This window comes from Saccoglossus kowalevskii, chromosome 16, assembly GCF_978046115.1.
Source record: "Saccoglossus kowalevskii chromosome 16, keSacKowa6.1, whole genome shotgun sequence".
Classification (NCBI taxonomy): Eukaryota; Metazoa; Hemichordata; class Enteropneusta; family Harrimaniidae; genus Saccoglossus; species Saccoglossus kowalevskii.
In genome coordinates, this window is record NC_140656.1 from 19,188,458 (window position 1) to 19,206,699 (window position 18,242).

At 37.9% G+C, this 18,242-nt stretch overlaps 1 protein-coding gene across 2 annotated transcripts in view; it reads right to left on the reverse strand.

The window, feature by feature from the left end:
- LOC100377127 (uncharacterized) overlaps nt 1-18,242 on the reverse strand; it is a 43,198-nt gene that overhangs the window by 13,400 nt on the left and 11,556 nt on the right. The window contains exons 1-10 of one of the 2 annotated variants that reach the window (XM_085491168.1): nt 18,128-18,230; nt 15,953-16,009; nt 15,211-15,362; nt 13,778-13,859; nt 12,531-13,351; nt 10,405-10,606; nt 9,714-9,803; nt 2,610-2,729; nt 1,577-1,711; nt 245-337 (exon numbers count right to left, since the gene is read on the reverse strand). In XM_085491168.1, coding sequence (XP_085347294.1) covers nt 245-337; nt 1,577-1,711; nt 2,610-2,729; nt 9,714-9,803; nt 10,405-10,606; nt 12,531-13,351; nt 13,778-13,859; nt 15,211-15,362; nt 15,953-15,988 — 1,731 coding nt within the window. In that variant the 5' untranslated portion in view covers nt 15,989-16,009; nt 18,128-18,230. Of the gene's footprint in view, nt 1-244; nt 338-1,576; nt 1,712-2,609; nt 2,730-9,713; nt 9,804-10,404; nt 10,607-12,530; nt 13,352-13,777; nt 13,860-15,210; nt 15,363-15,952; nt 16,010-18,127; nt 18,231-18,242 lie in introns of those variants that run through there. The other variant, XM_085491169.1, reaches the window with a different exon arrangement.

Here is an 18,242-nt window from a genome sequence, read left to right on the forward strand (position 1 = left end):
ATGAATGAGTCCCCTTTAAAAAGAATTTACATTGGTATACACCAATCTCAAAAATACAAATATACATGTCTATGGACAGTCAGTAAATACTACAGCCCTCTATAAGGTACAAACCAGATTACATGCCAATAAAATGGCATTGAATTTTTAGTTATTCAGGTTGCCTTAAAAAAAAAAAGTTGATACGACTTTGATATCAAGCAAGCTGCAGCAAGAGAGTCCAATAACAATGGTGATGAGGTACCTTTTCACAGAGATAAACATTGTTTTGTTCGATGATAGTAGCCTGTTTTTTCAAATGTTCAGTCAATGTCGCAAGCTCTGATTTTTTAGTAGTCTAGAAAAGAAATAAAAAATGTTATGATACATTAGACTCCTGACTAAGTGAATGTTGAGCATTTCACATCAAAACACATCACATGTTGTGACTTGTATACATCAACGTAAACATGTGATGTATAATCACACGATAGTGTGTTGATCTACCTGTACCTAGTTTCCTATACAAGGATGAAATCGACTAGGGCTCTTTAGACCTGGGCATTTTCTTGAATTACGCTAAGTTATTCCATATCTATCACTGGCTATGAAGTCTGAAGAAACATAACATAACTGCTACAAACTTCCTCTATAAAATTTAGATATTAAGTAATGAGTAAGATAGCATGCAGCTACACTGGCAGTTTGTTCAGAATTGTTGTTTTCACCATTTGGTAGAAATCTGGATTTTTAGTTTCATAACTTGTGTTTTATTGTCTAGATAGCAATCAAGATGGTCGTATACTAAAGTTGCATTCAATTCTGTTCTGAATTGATGTGTGCCACTGCACAAATACAGGTAAACAAATATTTCCGCAATTAATGCATATTCAAATGATTAAATAGTTCAATGAAGACCGCAATGAAGCATAACCCCTTAAATGCCACAATTAAGCACACCAGTTTGCACATTTTTATGTATTTTTTAGTTAATCTTGACCAAAGTTGACATAATTCATCATAAATTGTTGACCTTGCATGCAGTCAAATAGTTAAAAAGGAATGATCTAATTGTAATTTCAAAGTAATAAGTCCAGGTATGACCAAGAAAATGAAGTCCCAATAGTAGATTTAATGTTCAGGGGGTCTTCCAGACAAGGGAACAGCACCCTCATACCCAGGGCTTGCGCCCTTTTACTAAACCTGGAACAGTCAGTAGATTATGATCAGTTATAACAAAAATAGTGCTACCAATGGTAGTTAAAGTGTGCTCCCCTTTCAAATTTTGTTTTTACAAAAACTGACAATCACTATAAAACTTGCGTAATGTGTGAAAGACTTGGAACGTTTGGCCTCGAAATCAAATTTAATTTTGAATTCCCTAATTTCATCAAAACTAACGATTATCAAACATGTATAGAGTAAAAATACCCCAAAAATTGTTTCGCATTTCTTGAATCCCAGTCGATATTTTAACGCCACTATGACCTTTGCTTGCCCTGTTTTTACGTTCAATTTCACGCATAACTCGATTTCGCAGGGAACGGAAAATGGATGGTCTATTAATGGATAAATGTGCAGACACTGGGATACTTACCATTAGTGCTTTTTTTCTTTCAAGCACTTGTGCATGTCTTACATGCTTGTCGACCTCTTCTTCAAGGAGATCAATTTTTTTGCAAGCCTCTTTGTAATGATGTAATAAAGCATTATCCAACTTCAGTGCAGATATCTACAGGCAAACAATTTGCATAGACAAAATTAGATACCTCAAAAGTTATCATCTGGTAACTCACAATCTTCAGTAATGGCTGTCCCAACAAAAGTTGTCGGTTGAGAGCTGCTATCGAGATAAATCAAAATTCTAGCTATCACTTATTCATGATATCACATGTTATTTTTAATTAGGCAACAGATTGTTGAATAGAAGATTATTAGTAGTCTTCTGCATTCTTTCATTAATATGGTTTTTCAAAAAATTGTTTTGTTTTTGTGGTGAAATTATCTTTTCATATGAGATGAAAAAGTCATATTATTGATCGAATCTTAATTTTGTTTAGCTTTAATTTAACCAGTTTCAGGTTTGTTAGTATAGGTTTTTATTAAAACAATCCTATAATGCATTGCATACATGTGTATGCACTACCGTAACACGCTCAGTAGTGTATAATTTTACTTTGGCTCAAATTGCTATACGGAAGAAGCCTACTCATAAATGCACATACCCAGAATTTATTAATTTTGTAATAAATTGTACTCCAAAGAAATACAAGGATATTGGGGGGGGGGTCACCAGATATTAGGGGGGGTCACCAGTCTAATTTTCGAGAAATCGATGGTTATGAGTATATTTCAGTGGATATTAACATCTTGTCAGAATTACAATGCTTTTACAATAGTTTCCTATGTCAGAGATATTAATGCTATTTCATGGTGCTATGTAACTAAAGCTCCTTGATTTTACATAATAGACCAATTAACGTTGTCCCTTGCGATTTATGATTAACTGATGATGATTTGTATCGACAATTAAATCTTTTTTTATTATACTCCTAGAGACAACATGTTTTTTCAACACTGCCTCGTTTTTTTGTATTCAAATACAATAATATAAAAACGCAGAATAATACCTCATCCTTGTGTTGTTTATAGATAGTTTTCAAATCAATTTGGAAATTATGTATTTCTTCCTGATAAAGTCGTTTGTCAGTCTTTTGCTGCTCTTCCAAAGCAGCTATTTCTTCATTTTTCTGGAACAGATAAAGATAAACGAGTTGTCAAGCATACAGTAGCGAGTTTCACAGGTGTTTAGAGAATATATTTCTTTTTTTACATTTTGGAAGAGAAGGGTTTTATTTGCTGGACTTTAATTTATTTGCCAATACAATGAAAATGGACACACAAAACACACTGCACAAGCATTTTAAGGAAATATACATTACTTAAAATCAAGTGAAAAGCTGTAGTACATGTAGCATTAAGTAAAGCATTATAAACATTGTGAACTTTTTTCAGAATTTAAAATGTTTTCCTAATAAATCACCATGTTAATGACAATTTCTGAATAACAATAGGAAGCTGGCAGTTTACATGGATTCAAGAAAAAAAATTAATCTTACTATCATGTAAATTTGAAGAACAAATAAAATATTAAATTATTTAAATGTTTATCTGTCTGAAGTAAACAGGACCACAGGTATTGTGTATGTCTGAAGTAAACAGGACCACAGGCCTAGCTATGTCTGAAGTAAACAGGACCACAGGTATTGTGTATGTCTGAAGTAAACAGGACCACAGGCCTAGCTATGTCTGAAGTAAACAGGACCACAGGTATAGCCATGTCTGAAGTAAACAGGACCACAGGCATAGTTATGTCTGAAGTAAACAGGACCACAGGCATAGTTATGTCTGAAGTAAACAGGACCACAGGCATAGTTATGTCTGAAGTAAACAGGACCACAGGCATAGCCATGTCTGAAGTAAACAGGACCACAGGCCTAGCTATGTCTGAAGTAAACAGGGCCACAGGAATAACTATGTCTGAAGTAAACAGGACCACAGGCCTAGCTATGTCTGAAGTAAACAGGACCACAGGCATAGTTATGTCTGAAGTAAACAGGACCACAGGCATAGTTATGTCTGAAGTAAACAGGACCACAGGCCTAGCTATGTCTGAAGTAAACAGGACCACAGGCATAGTTATATCTGAAGTAAACAGGACCACAGGCATAGTTATGTCTGAAGTAAACAGGACCACAGGCATAGTTATGTCTGAAGTAAACAGGACCACAGGCATAGTTATGTCTGAAGTAAACAGGACCACAGGCATAGTTATGTCTGAAGTAAACAGGACCACAGGCATAGCCATGTCTGAAGTAAACAGGACCACAGGCCTAGCTATGTCTGAAGTAAACAGGGCCACAGGAATAACTATGTCTGAAGTAAACAGGACCACAGGAATAACTATGTCTGAAGTAAACAGGACCACAGGTATAGTTATGTCTGAAGTAAACAGGACCACAGGCATAGTTATGTCTGAAGTAAACAGAACCACAGGCATAGTTATGTCTGAAGTAAACAGGACCACAGGCATAGTTATGTCTGAAGTAAACAGAACCACAGGCCTAGCTATGTCTGAAGTAAACAGGACCACAGGTATTGTGTATGTCTGAAGTAAACAGGACCACAGGCCTAGCTATGTCTGAAGTAAACAGGACCACAGGTATAGCCATGTCTGAAGTAAACAGGACCACAGGCATAGTTATGTCTGAAGTAAACAGGACCACAGGCATAGTTATGTCTGAAGTAAACAGGACCACAGGCATAGTTATGTCTGAAGTAAACAGGACCACAGGCATAGCCATGTCTGAAGTAAACAGGACCACAGGCCTAGCTATGTCTGAAGTAAACAGGGCCACAGGAATAACTATGTCTGAAGTAAACAGGACCACAGGTATAGTTATGTCTGAAGTAAACAGGACCACAGGCATAGTTATGTCTGAAGTAAACAGAACCACAGGCCTAGCTATGTCTGAAGTAAACAGGACCACAGGCCTAGCTATGTCTGAAGTAAACAGAACCACAGGCCTAGCTAAGTCTGAAGTAAACAGGACCACAGGCCTAGCTATGTCTGAAGTAAACAGGACCACAGGCATAGCTATGTCTGAAGTAAACAGGACCACAGGTATAGTTATGTCTGAAGTAAACAGGACCACAGGCATAGTTATGTCTGAAGTAAACAGAACCACAGGCCTAGCTATGTCTGAAGTAAACAGGACCACAGGCCTAGCTAAGTCTGAAGTAAACAGGACCACAGGCCTAGCTATGTCTGAAGTAAACAGGACCACAGGTATAGTTATGTCTGAAGTAAACAGGACCACAGGCATAGTTATGTCTGAAGTAAACAGAACCACAGGCCTAGCTATGTCTGAAGTAAACAGGACCACAGGCATAGTTATGTCTGAAGTAAACAGGGCCACAGGCATAGCTATGTCTGAAGTAAACAGGACCACAGGCATAGCTATGTCTGAAGTAAACAGGACCACAGGCATAGCTATGTCTGAAGTAAACAGGACCACAGGCATAGTTATGTCTGAAGTAAACAGAACCACAGGCATAGTTATGTCTGAAGTAAACAGGACCACAGGCATAGCTATGTCTGAAGTAAACAGGACCACAGGCATAGCTATGTCTGAAGTAAACAGGACCACAGGCATAGCTATGTCTGAAGTAAACAGGACCACAGGCATAGCTATGTCTGAAGTAAACAGGACCACAGGCCTAGCTATGTCTGAAGTAAACAGGACCACAGGCCTAGCTATGTCTGAAGTAAACAGAACCACAGGCATAGCTATGTCTGAAGTAAACAGGACCACAGGCATAGTTATGTCTGAAGTAAACAGAACCACAGGTATAGCTATGTCTGAAGTAAACAGGACCACAGGCATAGCTATGTCTGAAGTAAACAGAACCACAGGCATAGCTATGTCTGAAGTAAACAGGACCACAGGAATAGCTATGTCTGAAGTAAACAGGACCACAGGCATAGTTATGTCTGAAGTAAACAGGACCACAGGCATAGTTATGTCTGAAGTAAACAGGACCACAGGCATAGTTATGTCTGAAGTAAACAGGACCACAGGCCTAGCTATGTCTGAAGTAAACAGAACCACAGGAATAGCTATGTCTGAAGTAAACAGGACCACAGGCATAGTTATGTCTGAAGTAAACAGAACCACAGGCATAGTTATGTCTGAAGTAAACAGGACCACAGGCATAGTTATGTCTGAAGTAAACAGAACCACAGGCATAGTTATGTCTGAAGTAAACAGGACCACAGGCATAGCTATGTCTGAAGTAAACAGGACCACAGGCATAGCTATGTCTGAAGTAAACAGGACCACAGGCATAGTTATGTCTGAAGTAAACAGTACCACAGGCATAGTTATGTCTGAAGTAAACAGGACCACAGGCATAGCTATGTCTGAAGTAAACAGAACCACAGGAATAGCTATGTCTGAAGTAAACAGGACCACAGGCATAGTTATGTCTGAAGTAAACAGAACCACAGGCATAGTTATGTCTGAAGTAAACAGGACCACAGGCATAGTTATGTCTGAAGTAAACAGAACCACAGGCATAGTTATGTCTGAAGTAAACAGGACCACAGGCATAGCTATGTCTGAAGTAAACAGGACCACAGGCATAGCTATGTCTGAAGTAAACAGGACCACAGGCATAGCTATGTCTGAAGTAAACAGGACCACAGGCCTAGCTATGTCTGAAGTAAACAGAACCACAGGCATAGTTATGTCTGAAGTAAACAGAACCACAGGCATAGTTATGTCTGAAGTAAACAGGACCACAGGCATAGCTATGTCTGAAGTAAACAGGACCACAGGCATAGCTATGTCTGAAGTAAACAGGACCACAGGCATAGCTATGTCTGAAGTAAACAGGACCACAGGCCTAGCTATGTCTGAAGTAAACAGGACAACAGGCATAGTTATGTCTGAAGTAAACAGGACCACAGGCATAGTTATGTCTGAAGTAAACAGAACCACAGGAATAGCTATGTCTGAAGTAAACAGGACCACAGGCATAGTTATGTCTGAAGTAAACAGAACCACAGGCCTAGCTATGTCTGAAGTAAACAGGACCACAGGCATAGTTATGTCTGAAGTAAACAGGACCACAGGCATAGCTATGTCTGAAGTAAACAGGACCACAGGCCTAGCTATGTCTGAAGTAAACAGAACCACAGGCATAGCTATGTCTGAAGTAAACAGGACCACAGGCATAGTTATGTCTGAAGTAAACAGAACCACAGGTATAGCTATGTCTGAAGTAAACAGGACCACAGGCATAGCTATGTCTGAAGTAAACAGAACCACAGGCATAGCTATGTCTGAAGTAAACAGGACCACAGGAATAGCTATGTCTGAAGTAAACAGGACCACAGGCATAGTTATGTCTGAAGTAAACAGGACCACAGGCATAGTTATGTCTGAAGTAAACAGGACCACAGGCATAGTTATGTCTGAAGTAAACAGGACCACAGGCCTAGCTATGTCTGAAGTAAACAGAACCACAGGAATAGCTATGTCTGAAGTAAACAGGACCACAGGCATAGTTATGTCTGAAGTAAACAGAACCACAGGCATAGTTATGTCTGAAGTAAACAGGACCACAGGCATAGTTATGTCTGAAGTAAACAGAACCACAGGCATAGTTATGTCTGAAGTAAACAGGACCACAGGCATAGCTATGTCTGAAGTAAACAGGACCACAGGCATAGCTATGTCTGAAGTAAACAGGACCACAGGCATAGTTATGTCTGAAGTAAACAGTACCACAGGCATAGTTATGTCTGAAGTAAACAGGACCACAGGCATAGCTATGTCTGAAGTAAACAGAACCACAGGAATAGCTATGTCTGAAGTAAACAGGACCACAGGCATAGTTATGTCTGAAGTAAACAGAACCACAGGCATAGTTATGTCTGAAGTAAACAGGACCACAGGCATAGTTATGTCTGAAGTAAACAGAACCACAGGCATAGTTATGTCTGAAGTAAACAGGACCACAGGCATAGCTATGTCTGAAGTAAACAGGACCACAGGCATAGCTATGTCTGAAGTAAACAGGACCACAGGCATAGCTATGTCTGAAGTAAACAGGACCACAGGCCTAGCTATGTCTGAAGTAAACAGAACCACAGGCATAGTTATGTCTGAAGTAAACAGAACCACAGGCATAGTTATGTCTGAAGTAAACAGGACCACAGGCATAGCTATGTCTGAAGTAAACAGGACCACAGGCATAGCTATGTCTGAAGTAAACAGGACCACAGGCATAGCTATGTCTGAAGTAAACAGGACCACAGGCCTAGCTATGTCTGAAGTAAACAGGACCACAGGCATAGTTATGTCTGAAGTAAACAGGACCACAGGCATAGTTATGTCTGAAGTAAACAGAACCACAGGAATAGCTATGTCTGAAGTAAACAGGACCACAGGCATAGTTATGTCTGAAGTAAACAGAACCACAGGCCTAGCTATGTCTGAAGTAAACAGGACCACAGGCATAGTTATGTCTGAAGTAAACAGGACCACAGGCATAGCTATGTCTGAAGTAAACAGGACCACAGGTATAGCTATGTATGAAGTAAACAGGACCACAGGCATAGCTATGTCTGAAGTAAACAGGACCACAGGTATAGTTATGTCTGAAGTAAACAGGACCACAGGCATAGTTATGTCTGAAGTAAACAGGACCACAGGCATAGTTATGTCTGAAGTAAACAGAACCACAGGCCTAGCTATGTCTGAAGTAAACAGGACCACAGGCATAGTTATGTCTGAAGTAAACAGGACCACAGGCATAGTTATGTCTGAAGTAAACAGGACCACAGGCATAGTTATGTCTGAAGTAAACAGGACCACAGGCATAGTTATGTCTGAAGTAAACAGGACCACAGGCCTAGCTATGTCTGAAGTAAACAGGACCACAGGCATAGTTATGTCTGAAGTAAACAGGACCACAGGCATAGTTATGTCTGAAGTAAACAGGACCACAGGCATAGTTATGTCTGAAGTAAACAGGACCACAGGCATAGTTATGTCTGAAGTAAACAGGACCACAGGCATAGTTATGTCTGAAGTAAACAGGACCACAGGCCTAGCTATGTCTGAAGTAAACAGGACCACAGGCATAGTTATGTCTGAAGTAAACAGGACCACAGGCATAGTTATGTCTGAAGTAAACAGGACCACAGGCCTAGCTATGTCTGAAGTAAACAGGACCACAGGCATAGTTATGTCTGAAGTAAACAGGACCACAGGCATAGTTATGTCTGAAGTAAACAGGACCACAGGCATAGTTATGTCTGAAGTAAACAGGACCACAGGCATAGTTATGTCTGAAGTAAACAGGACCACAGGCATAGTTATGTCTGAAGTAAACAGGACCACAGGCATAGCCATGTCTGAAGTAAACAGGACCACAGGCCTAGCTATGTCTGAAGTAAACAGGGCCACAGGAATAACTATGTCTGAAGTAAACAGGACCACAGGTATAGTTATGTCTGAAGTAAACAGGACCACAGGCATAGTTATGTCTGAAGTAAACAGAACCACAGGCATAGTTATGTCTGAAGTAAACAGGACCACAGGCATAGTTATGTCTGAAGTAAACAGAACCACAGGCCTAGCTATGTCTGAAGTAAACAGAACCACAGGCCTAGCTATGTCTGAAGTAAACAGGACCACAGGCCTAGCTAAGTCTGAAGTAAACAGGACCACAGGCCTAGCTATGTCTGAAGTAAACAGGGCCACAGGAATAACTATGTCTGAAGTAAACAGGACCACAGGTATAGTTATGTATGAAGTAAACAGGACCACAGGCATAGTTATGTCTGAAGTAAACAGGACCACAGGCATAGTTATGTCTGAAGTAAACAGGACCACAGGCATAGTTATGTCTGAAGTAAACAGGGCCACAGGCATAGTTATGTCTGAAGTAAACAGGGCCACAGGCATAGTTATGTCTGAAGTAAACAGGACCACAGGAAAATATGGAGAAAATGATTTTTGGGATGACACGACATTCACTTTTACAACAAGTTCACATTCACCAACATATTTAAATCTCATCACACACTCCTCAAGTACGAAGTGAAATCAAATTTAAAATGTTCTCAGAACAGACTATGTAGTACATGCATGTCAACTTACCTGTGTTATTACAGAAGACAGCTTTCCAATTTCATTCATCTGATCTCCGTTTTGTGCCAAGATAGTATCTATTTCTTTTTGCATCTCATTCTACAAACAAAATTAATTATTCACAATTTAGCAAACTGAAAACATACCAGTAAAATTTTAACAGATTTAAATTTGTGTGTATGTATACAACATATCTTGTTAATGTGAACGAAAAATGTTTTCACTTTGGCACAAGGTAATCAGTTTTTTAAAAATTACGGTGATTTCAAATGAAAAGTCTCATTGGGTTAATAATTCATACTAAAACTAGAAATTCAGTAGTCATTGATTGTGTTAGTTAACATGATGCTAATTTGGGATAATGATATACATGTTATTTAACTGGCAGTGGTCGTCTCGCCACGCGTGTGTGACATTTGTGTTGATAAACATCGATTTTCCCAGAATCCAATGCACTCGTCCAATGAAATGAGTAAGAGTTTTGTCTTAGGCAGCGTGACATGTTCTTATTACCACCGGTGACTCTACTACAGTAATTCTGAGTTTGTGTTAGGTTGATCAGATGCGCAACATTTTTTTTAGTAAGGTCAGGAGTGCACAGAAATCTTCAGGTTGTGCTAAAACCATTGAAGTCTCCCTAGATCTCAGAGCAAACAATTCTGGCAAAAATACAGTGGTAAAATATGAAACTCTCACTTACTCTGGTTTCTTCTTTCACCTTTCTAATCTTATCCATTTGTTCAGATAGTTCTACTTTAATACAAGTCAAATCCACACTGAGAGAAGACTTGGCTTTTTTCAGCTCGTTGTTTTCTTTCCTCAAAAGTTCATTTCTGATTGTAGTACTCTCTAAATTATCTAATAACTTATTGGATTTACCAGCAGTATAGTCATCCATGGAACTAAATAAGAATAAGTAACAAAATCTAGCAAGTCAGTATCAGTAATAATTATCACATCCATAACAGGTGCAGTATTTTTGTTACAGCCGTTCTGAGAATTATTCAGACAGTCAGTTAGCAATATATGTTGGAACTTTGCAAAACACTTGGGCCTTTTCCAATCTAGACTTGATGGCGCCATTGTATTGGCACGCCCACAATTGGAATCATTCCATCATCTTGCAAGATGCGGGTAAAACGCCGTTTTCAAAACGACACGCGTTGGTTACCATATATTAACAGGTTATATGTTGTATATGCATTCAAAGTGTTATTTTAAATTGTTATAACTATCTGAGTCCACCTGACATAGCGTAATTTACAAAACAACTCCCGAGTGTTGAGTAACCCCAGGTATTAATGAACTCGTCGTTGGCGGGAAGGCTCAAAGTAAAGTTTCTTAGCGGGACGCGCTGCAGTTTCGCGACAGTTTTGGGCCAAACTAAAAGTTGTTTTTACATTACTGGTGCTGTGAGTACGTCAGGGATACACAGACGGAAAACTCGATTATAATAGTTTGATGGATTTTGTCAAATCAAAAGTGCCTTCCTTGATCGAATCACTTTTTCAACTGCAGTTTGAAAATGACTGGGTATAACGACCGTTATTATGTCTAGTCCATTTTTGTAACAGGTACAACTGACTAAAATGAGCGAGGGGTTGACATTTTTCGACAGATTTAAGCAACATCCAACTTGTGATTTTCAAAATTACTGAAAATAATTACAATATAATTATAAAAAACAAAGAATGGTTGCTGTGAACGCACGCTAGATAATACTTACAATTCACCAAGCCGACAAAAAAAAAAAACGGACAACCCCTATGAAATAGTAATCCCAAACCACGCGCCCGTCACTCAAGTGGCGAAGTTGCAAGTCATTTTGCTAACTGACTGTTCGAATAATTCTCAGAACGGCTGTAAGAATGACATTCTCCCCAGAACTTTGGGACAGCATCATGACTCTATTCTTCCATTGTTTCCTTGAAAATTTGAGCCAGTAAAATTTTAAATTCCTAGAAAGAACAGGATGATAAGCAGCTAAATGTTACCAAAGTTTCCCAAAAATTATCTCGGTTTTCCACATAAATTTGTTTAATTAATAGTACTATCCATGGTTCTCCCTGAAACATCAGGGATTTTCTTAAACAAGGGAACAGGGACGCAGCGCCCTCATGCCATGGCCTCCTACCCTGGGGAGCAGATGCCCTGGCAACCATAAAATTCTGATTGACCAGGGATCACATGTTGCCACAGTCTTTGACTGTGACCTGTCTGATAGTAATTTTGGCCCCATGGAAGCCTCAATTTTAACTTGGAATTATCAAAAATTCCACAACCTGGTAGAGAGAACCCTATCCCCCCCCCCCCCCATTTGGTCGCTTCGCTGAATTGCAATGGTCCCTCTTGTTTTTTTCTAGAAAAACCCCTAAACATTATAGATTATGTTGCCCGAGTGAACAATAGAGCTATATTAGCACAACAATGAATACCTTGATTGTGATTTTAAAAAGTTATTGTATTGTTCTATTGTACTGAACTACTATGTAATATACATATATGCTGGGCCACATGCATTTTCACTAGCAGAAGCCAGTATATATTTGGGCACTGCATCAGCATTTAGACAATGTGTTTTTAAGTATGCTCTCTCTGACAAATCACTTTTTTGTTTTGTTACCATATTTGTTTTGTTACTTTACTTTTCTATTACCATAGGCTACGCCAACTCTGATTGGGCACATACATTAGAGAGCCCAAATACATCAAGTTCATGCAATTCAGAACATAATATTATGTCCTCTGGACATTTTACTTTGCCGGACAAAATAATTACTTGCGTAAATGCAGCAAAAGTCGCTATACAAAAAAATGCCTACTTACAATACTGGTGGCACAACAAGTGGCGTTGTCATGGTTTCAGAATTGATGGGAGTACAAGCAGGCGTGATAGAGGTCTCCTCGTCCACACCTCTCATCGGTGTCATCCCTAAACACACATCTTTTTTATCAATCGGTATCGGGGAAGCCGCCACAGAAACCACGGATTTGGGCGTCACCATAGTTTCTATCTCTCTTGATGCAACTGGTGATGTGTCGGTGCTTGCATCAACAAGTGTTGGTCCTAGGCTGGTGTACATGGCAAAGTCCATAGTCTCAATATTGAAATGCTTTTTAGGTGTAGTCATTGTTGATATAGAAGAACTTGGAGGTGCTTGTGGAGATGAAGCCGAATCTATCATATCTGGTTTTATTGGACTACAGCCTTGATCGATGTCTCTTCTCAGTGTTGGTGTAGTCATTGTTGATGATGAAGCTTCATAAAATTCGGCTTGTGTCTGTGTATTGCTCTCGGCATCACAAAGAATTGGAGCAGCAAGAGGTGTTGTGCATGTACCACAATCTTTGCGTGTAACTTTGTCAACTCGCAGCGAGGATGTAGGTCCAACAGATGTTGTGCAAGCACCACTATCTTCACTGGTAACTCGCAGCGAGGATGTACAGTATGATGTATTTTGTAACACTTGATGGTTTCCATTGGTGAGCTCACTACATTTGTTAGTAGCGCTGTCACAGGACAATACAACATCAGCCAAGCGACCTATTTGCTCATCTTGGAGAGTTTTGAGAGCATTCTCAATTATATTTTTGACATACAATGATATTTCCACATCTGAAGGCATTTTATCAGGCCAATCACATTTCTGAAATGTATAAAAATTATTATTAATCCACTTTTAACACCTTTAAATCCTTAAACTAATACGAATATTTTAAAATAATCCACTAAAAAAATAATATTCATCTATTTGTAAATATTCTATTAATCAAAGAATATACATATCGGGTCTCGCATTTATTTCCTTTCGATCATGCATCACACATTTTAACCACTGCAGTGACAATATGAACTTACTGTGGAAAAGCACAAAAATGTAATTGCCTCATGAATAAAATTACCAAAGCTGAGCCAAGTTAGTCGATTCCATTCAAAATTTATGACGCAGTACATGGTAAATTGCCAACACTGGTATGATAAATGCATGCGGCAGGTTAGGCATACTGCAAGTGTACACGTAAATTAGTATTTACAAGTACAGGAGAATAAATACAAATTGGTGACTAATTACATTTGTCAAATACTGACTATCTGTCAGAGCACCAGCCTCAACTGCAGACTCTTCACATACAGACACAATCGGTTTAGGCAACCTGAAATGACAAATTTCTACGAATTTATTATCGGTCCATCGAATTATATTATTTGAACTAACAACCTCTCTGTTTAATGCACCCTGTATCATGAAAGATGCCCAATCACAAAAGGAGAGTGCAAAAGACAAAGGATTACATGTATGTTATAATTCACATTTATTTGTAATTGTTCTAATAGCTACAAGTGAATGAGTTGTTAAGAGCTAGATTTGGTTGTATCGTGTTTACATTGAAAGTGGAGGGTTATTCCTTGTATAAAACATGAAAGTAGCGTTTCCAGCAGTACATGTGTTGTCCTCCAAATTATTTGGTGTCTTCCATAATACTGTAAAATACTTTATTTTCGCTTGGAATTTATTTTCGCTATTTTCACTGAAGGAATGGGTCAGTGAAAATAAAATCCAGCGAATATACCTGTTTTCCTATATTTTACATTCAACTTGTCAAAAATCAGTGAAAAAAAATTCCATACCCAAAATGTCTTTTCAGCAAAATTTAATTCCAGCTAAAATAAAGTATTCTATAGTAATATGCAATATCAAGACTTTAGAAACTTATAAATACAGAGGTGAGAACAATTATACAATAATAATACATGTACATCTGACACTTTGGTTTGATTCACCAAAAAAGGTGTTGATAAGTGACAGCATTAAACATTACTGTCTTGTATTTAATTGGGAGCGCATGAACTTGTATATACTTATTCTGTATAAAATTAAGTGTAAATGTGGAAAGATATTACAAAGCTCAAAATTATTGGCTGGGATAGCGCTCAATAAATATAATTTCAATGAAGCAGTCAACTTGTTTCACAATTGATGGCAGTACAAGCAGGCGAGATAGAGGTCTCCTCATCCACACCTTTCAGTTGTGTCAGCCCTAAACACACATCTTTTTTATCAATCGGTATCGGGGAAGCCGCCACAGAAACTATGGATTTGGGCGTCACCATAGTTTCTATCTCTCTTGATGCAACTGGTGATGTGTCAGTGCTTGCATCAACAAGTGTTGGTCCCAGGCTGGTGTACATGGCAAAGAACTTGGAGGTGCTTGCAGAGCCACGTCTATCATATCTGGTTTCATCAGACTACAGCCTTGGTCGGTGTCTCTTTTCAGTGTTGGTGTAAGCATTGTTGATGATAAAGCATGATAAAATTGATGGCAATCAAAAGATACAATTTCAGTGAAGCAGTCAATTTGTTGATTGCCAAATACCTGCCCTAAGAAATCTTGTACAGCAACACATGGTAATCACAAGAAAAACTGTGCAAATTGCTACTAAGATAGTTGTAATCCTGGTTTCTGACCTGACCTGACCTCTAAAAGAATAAAACACTGTACTTACTCTACTTTTGGAGTACTAATTACCAATGACAATGTATCTGGTAGAGGAGTTTGTGATTTAGGCACTTCAGTAGGCTGTTTCGTAGGTCTCTCCACTGAACGTATTTGATTTCCATCAATAAAACCAAATGGACAACGCTTTGGTGTTCTTGTCTGAAGTTAAGAAACAAATAAATTTTGCTAATTAAGATGCACAGATTTGTGACATGCAATTATCAATTGATTATGCAACCACACAAACAGTATACATGTTGTGAAGATACACTAGGAACAAGCAGAATTTATATAATTATTATGCAATTTACCCAATTAGTATGCATGGATTTGTACTAAAATCGAATCAACTCTGGAGGGGTATCTTAAGTACCATGTGGTTCTTGAGATATTAGTTGCACAAGATTTGATACACACAAACTTCCTATATTTGATCTTTTGAAATATTGCACTCCAAAAACGACACCATGATTGAACACTACGATACTTATGCCGGAAGGGTTCCAGGTTTTATGCAAAAGCAACTGAACATACGCTAGTATTGTATACAAAACATTGTTCCAACAATGTAAAAAAAAATTATCTACTCTCATTATTTATAAAGCTGTCTTATTTCTTATATTAGCATGCATAGGACATGCAAATGACTTGGAAAGGCTGTTCCACAAAAACAATGAAAAATTGACACTGTTGGCTCTACTGCAAAAATAACTGAAAATTCCCAGTTTGAATGTATATACATGCCTTACCGTCAAAAACGGCACTTTATTTGTACTTGGAAACATCTTGTACTATAAATGTACACACTGCAACAAAATGAATAATATTATTACATATCATTTATGCTGAATCATCAAAAAAAAATTATGTTTTTATCTGGTCACCATCGATAAGTGTATTTGTTTGGCCAAAAATTTAGTTTTTATGAAAACTGACAAATTTAATGAATATTTCATAAAATTAGAATAAAAGGCCACCTTTAGAAAACAGAATGACCAGAAAATTGTTTGCCTAATATTCAAAATAGCAACTATGGTAATAACAATGACACTTCATCATGGAAAATGAAATTTTATTCTTTAACCTTTCAACGCCAGAGTCAAATTATTGTTATCTTTCACCCACACAAATTTGTTATCATATCTATTTGGTCAAAATTATTAAGAAATTATTGCAAAATGTTGCACCAACTGCTGCAGTAAAAATCATGGCACTGACTACAAGGTTAAATATGTACAGATGAAGTTCTATTGGGCCTAATTATGATATTGTGAACAAATTTAAATTTGAGCTCACGACAAACATTCACAAGTTCTGGAAAACTTGTAGCAGTGTTTTATTTTATTGACTTTCACGAAACTGAGCCTGTACGAAAAATTTTCTCAATTACTGTAAAGGGGGTAATTATTCACTGGGTTTTAATTTAGCTTATTTCGCTGACTGGAAAAATGCGCTAAATTAAAACACAGTGAATATGTAAAATTTAGCATAGAACACATTATCTAAATGATAAAACCGTGAATTTAAAACCCACTGAATATGCCTGAAATGGTAAATCAGTGAAATTTAAACCCAGTGAAAATTAGTCATTTTACAGTATCAAACAGGAAAATTTATAGTGGTGCAAATAAATCTGTTTACAGTATTCAGTCTGTGCTGTGATTTAATCGCCCCATTCCTACATATAATATACATTTGGACAAGTACTAGTATTCATTTAGTTCTCTGATACATGACAAACATCAATTTTGAGATAACAATTCTCTCATCTCTCTGCAGAATTTCATTTTGTGCCTAATTTGACTACTATTCAATAATAAAACCATAGGTCAATATAAATATAAATATAAATACAAATGTACAGTTGTATTATAAATGGTGAATAGAATATAAAATAGCAGTAGTTAGCATGTTTGCCTTGCATCAGAGAGGTTCCAGAATTGGTTCCTGAGCAAACAGTTCACTCAGCAGTTTAAATCTTTGCTATGTCATCCCAACATAGGGTATTATGTTTTAAAGACTGGTTTGCACACACGCACTTGCAATTATTACCAAAGAAGAAACAGCAGAGACTTAAATGTCCGGAAATGTCACCTGGCACAAAAATATTTTTAAAAATATATATAGCAAGTAGTTTGAAAGCTGTTTACAAGTATTTACTAAGCAAATATTGAATTGCAATAAATTATCATTATAATATAATCAGCCAACCTTTGAAAATTCGGCTGTGAGTAGTAAATACAAGAAGCCCTGCAGCAGGGTTGTCAAGAGAGATAAGCCTACACAGTCACCAAGATTTCTAAACTTGTTGGTCACTTGTGGTTAAACAGCCAACTATAAAAAATACTAGTAGTTCAATTTTAATTCAACTAAGTTTGGGAACAAGGCAATTTTTGAAAGAATATAAATCCGGGACAAACACAAGAGAACCTCCAAAATTCATCACTGGATGATACTTAAAACCAAATTGAATAGCATGGCACAGCTCTATACAAATGGACAAAGATGAAGTGAGCATTATTACAAATAAATACAGCCCCGATTTATGCAATAATGTCTGGACCATCAGCCGTGGTTCCGCGGGGTTTTGGGTTTGGGAAGGTCCTCCTGCATGTGTGTCTAATACTTTTACAATTTACATCGCGGACCTCACAAGCACTAGAGTACATAATGTGGATTTCTCTTGTATATATTATAGTGTACCTCTACGAACCAAAACGCCAGAACCCCACTCCGATACGTAGTCAAGTACAAGCAGAGCTATACACCTAGGCATTTCGTGGCGCACGTAACCTGCTGGCAAAAATCAAAACTTTCAAGGGTGTCCGAACATAAATGACTCCTTCGAATAGCACCGTTTCCGGTGACCCTATCTGAAAACACTACAGACAGGTTAAACGGGTATGCAATCAGAACATACTTGCCTTAAAGTTAATGCATATTATAGCCAGTAGCGAGTCGTATTTGGTGACAGGAAAACAAGTTGTTCCGGCAGCGGATGCAGAAACAGAGAAATAGATGTAGAAAAATCAAATCTTG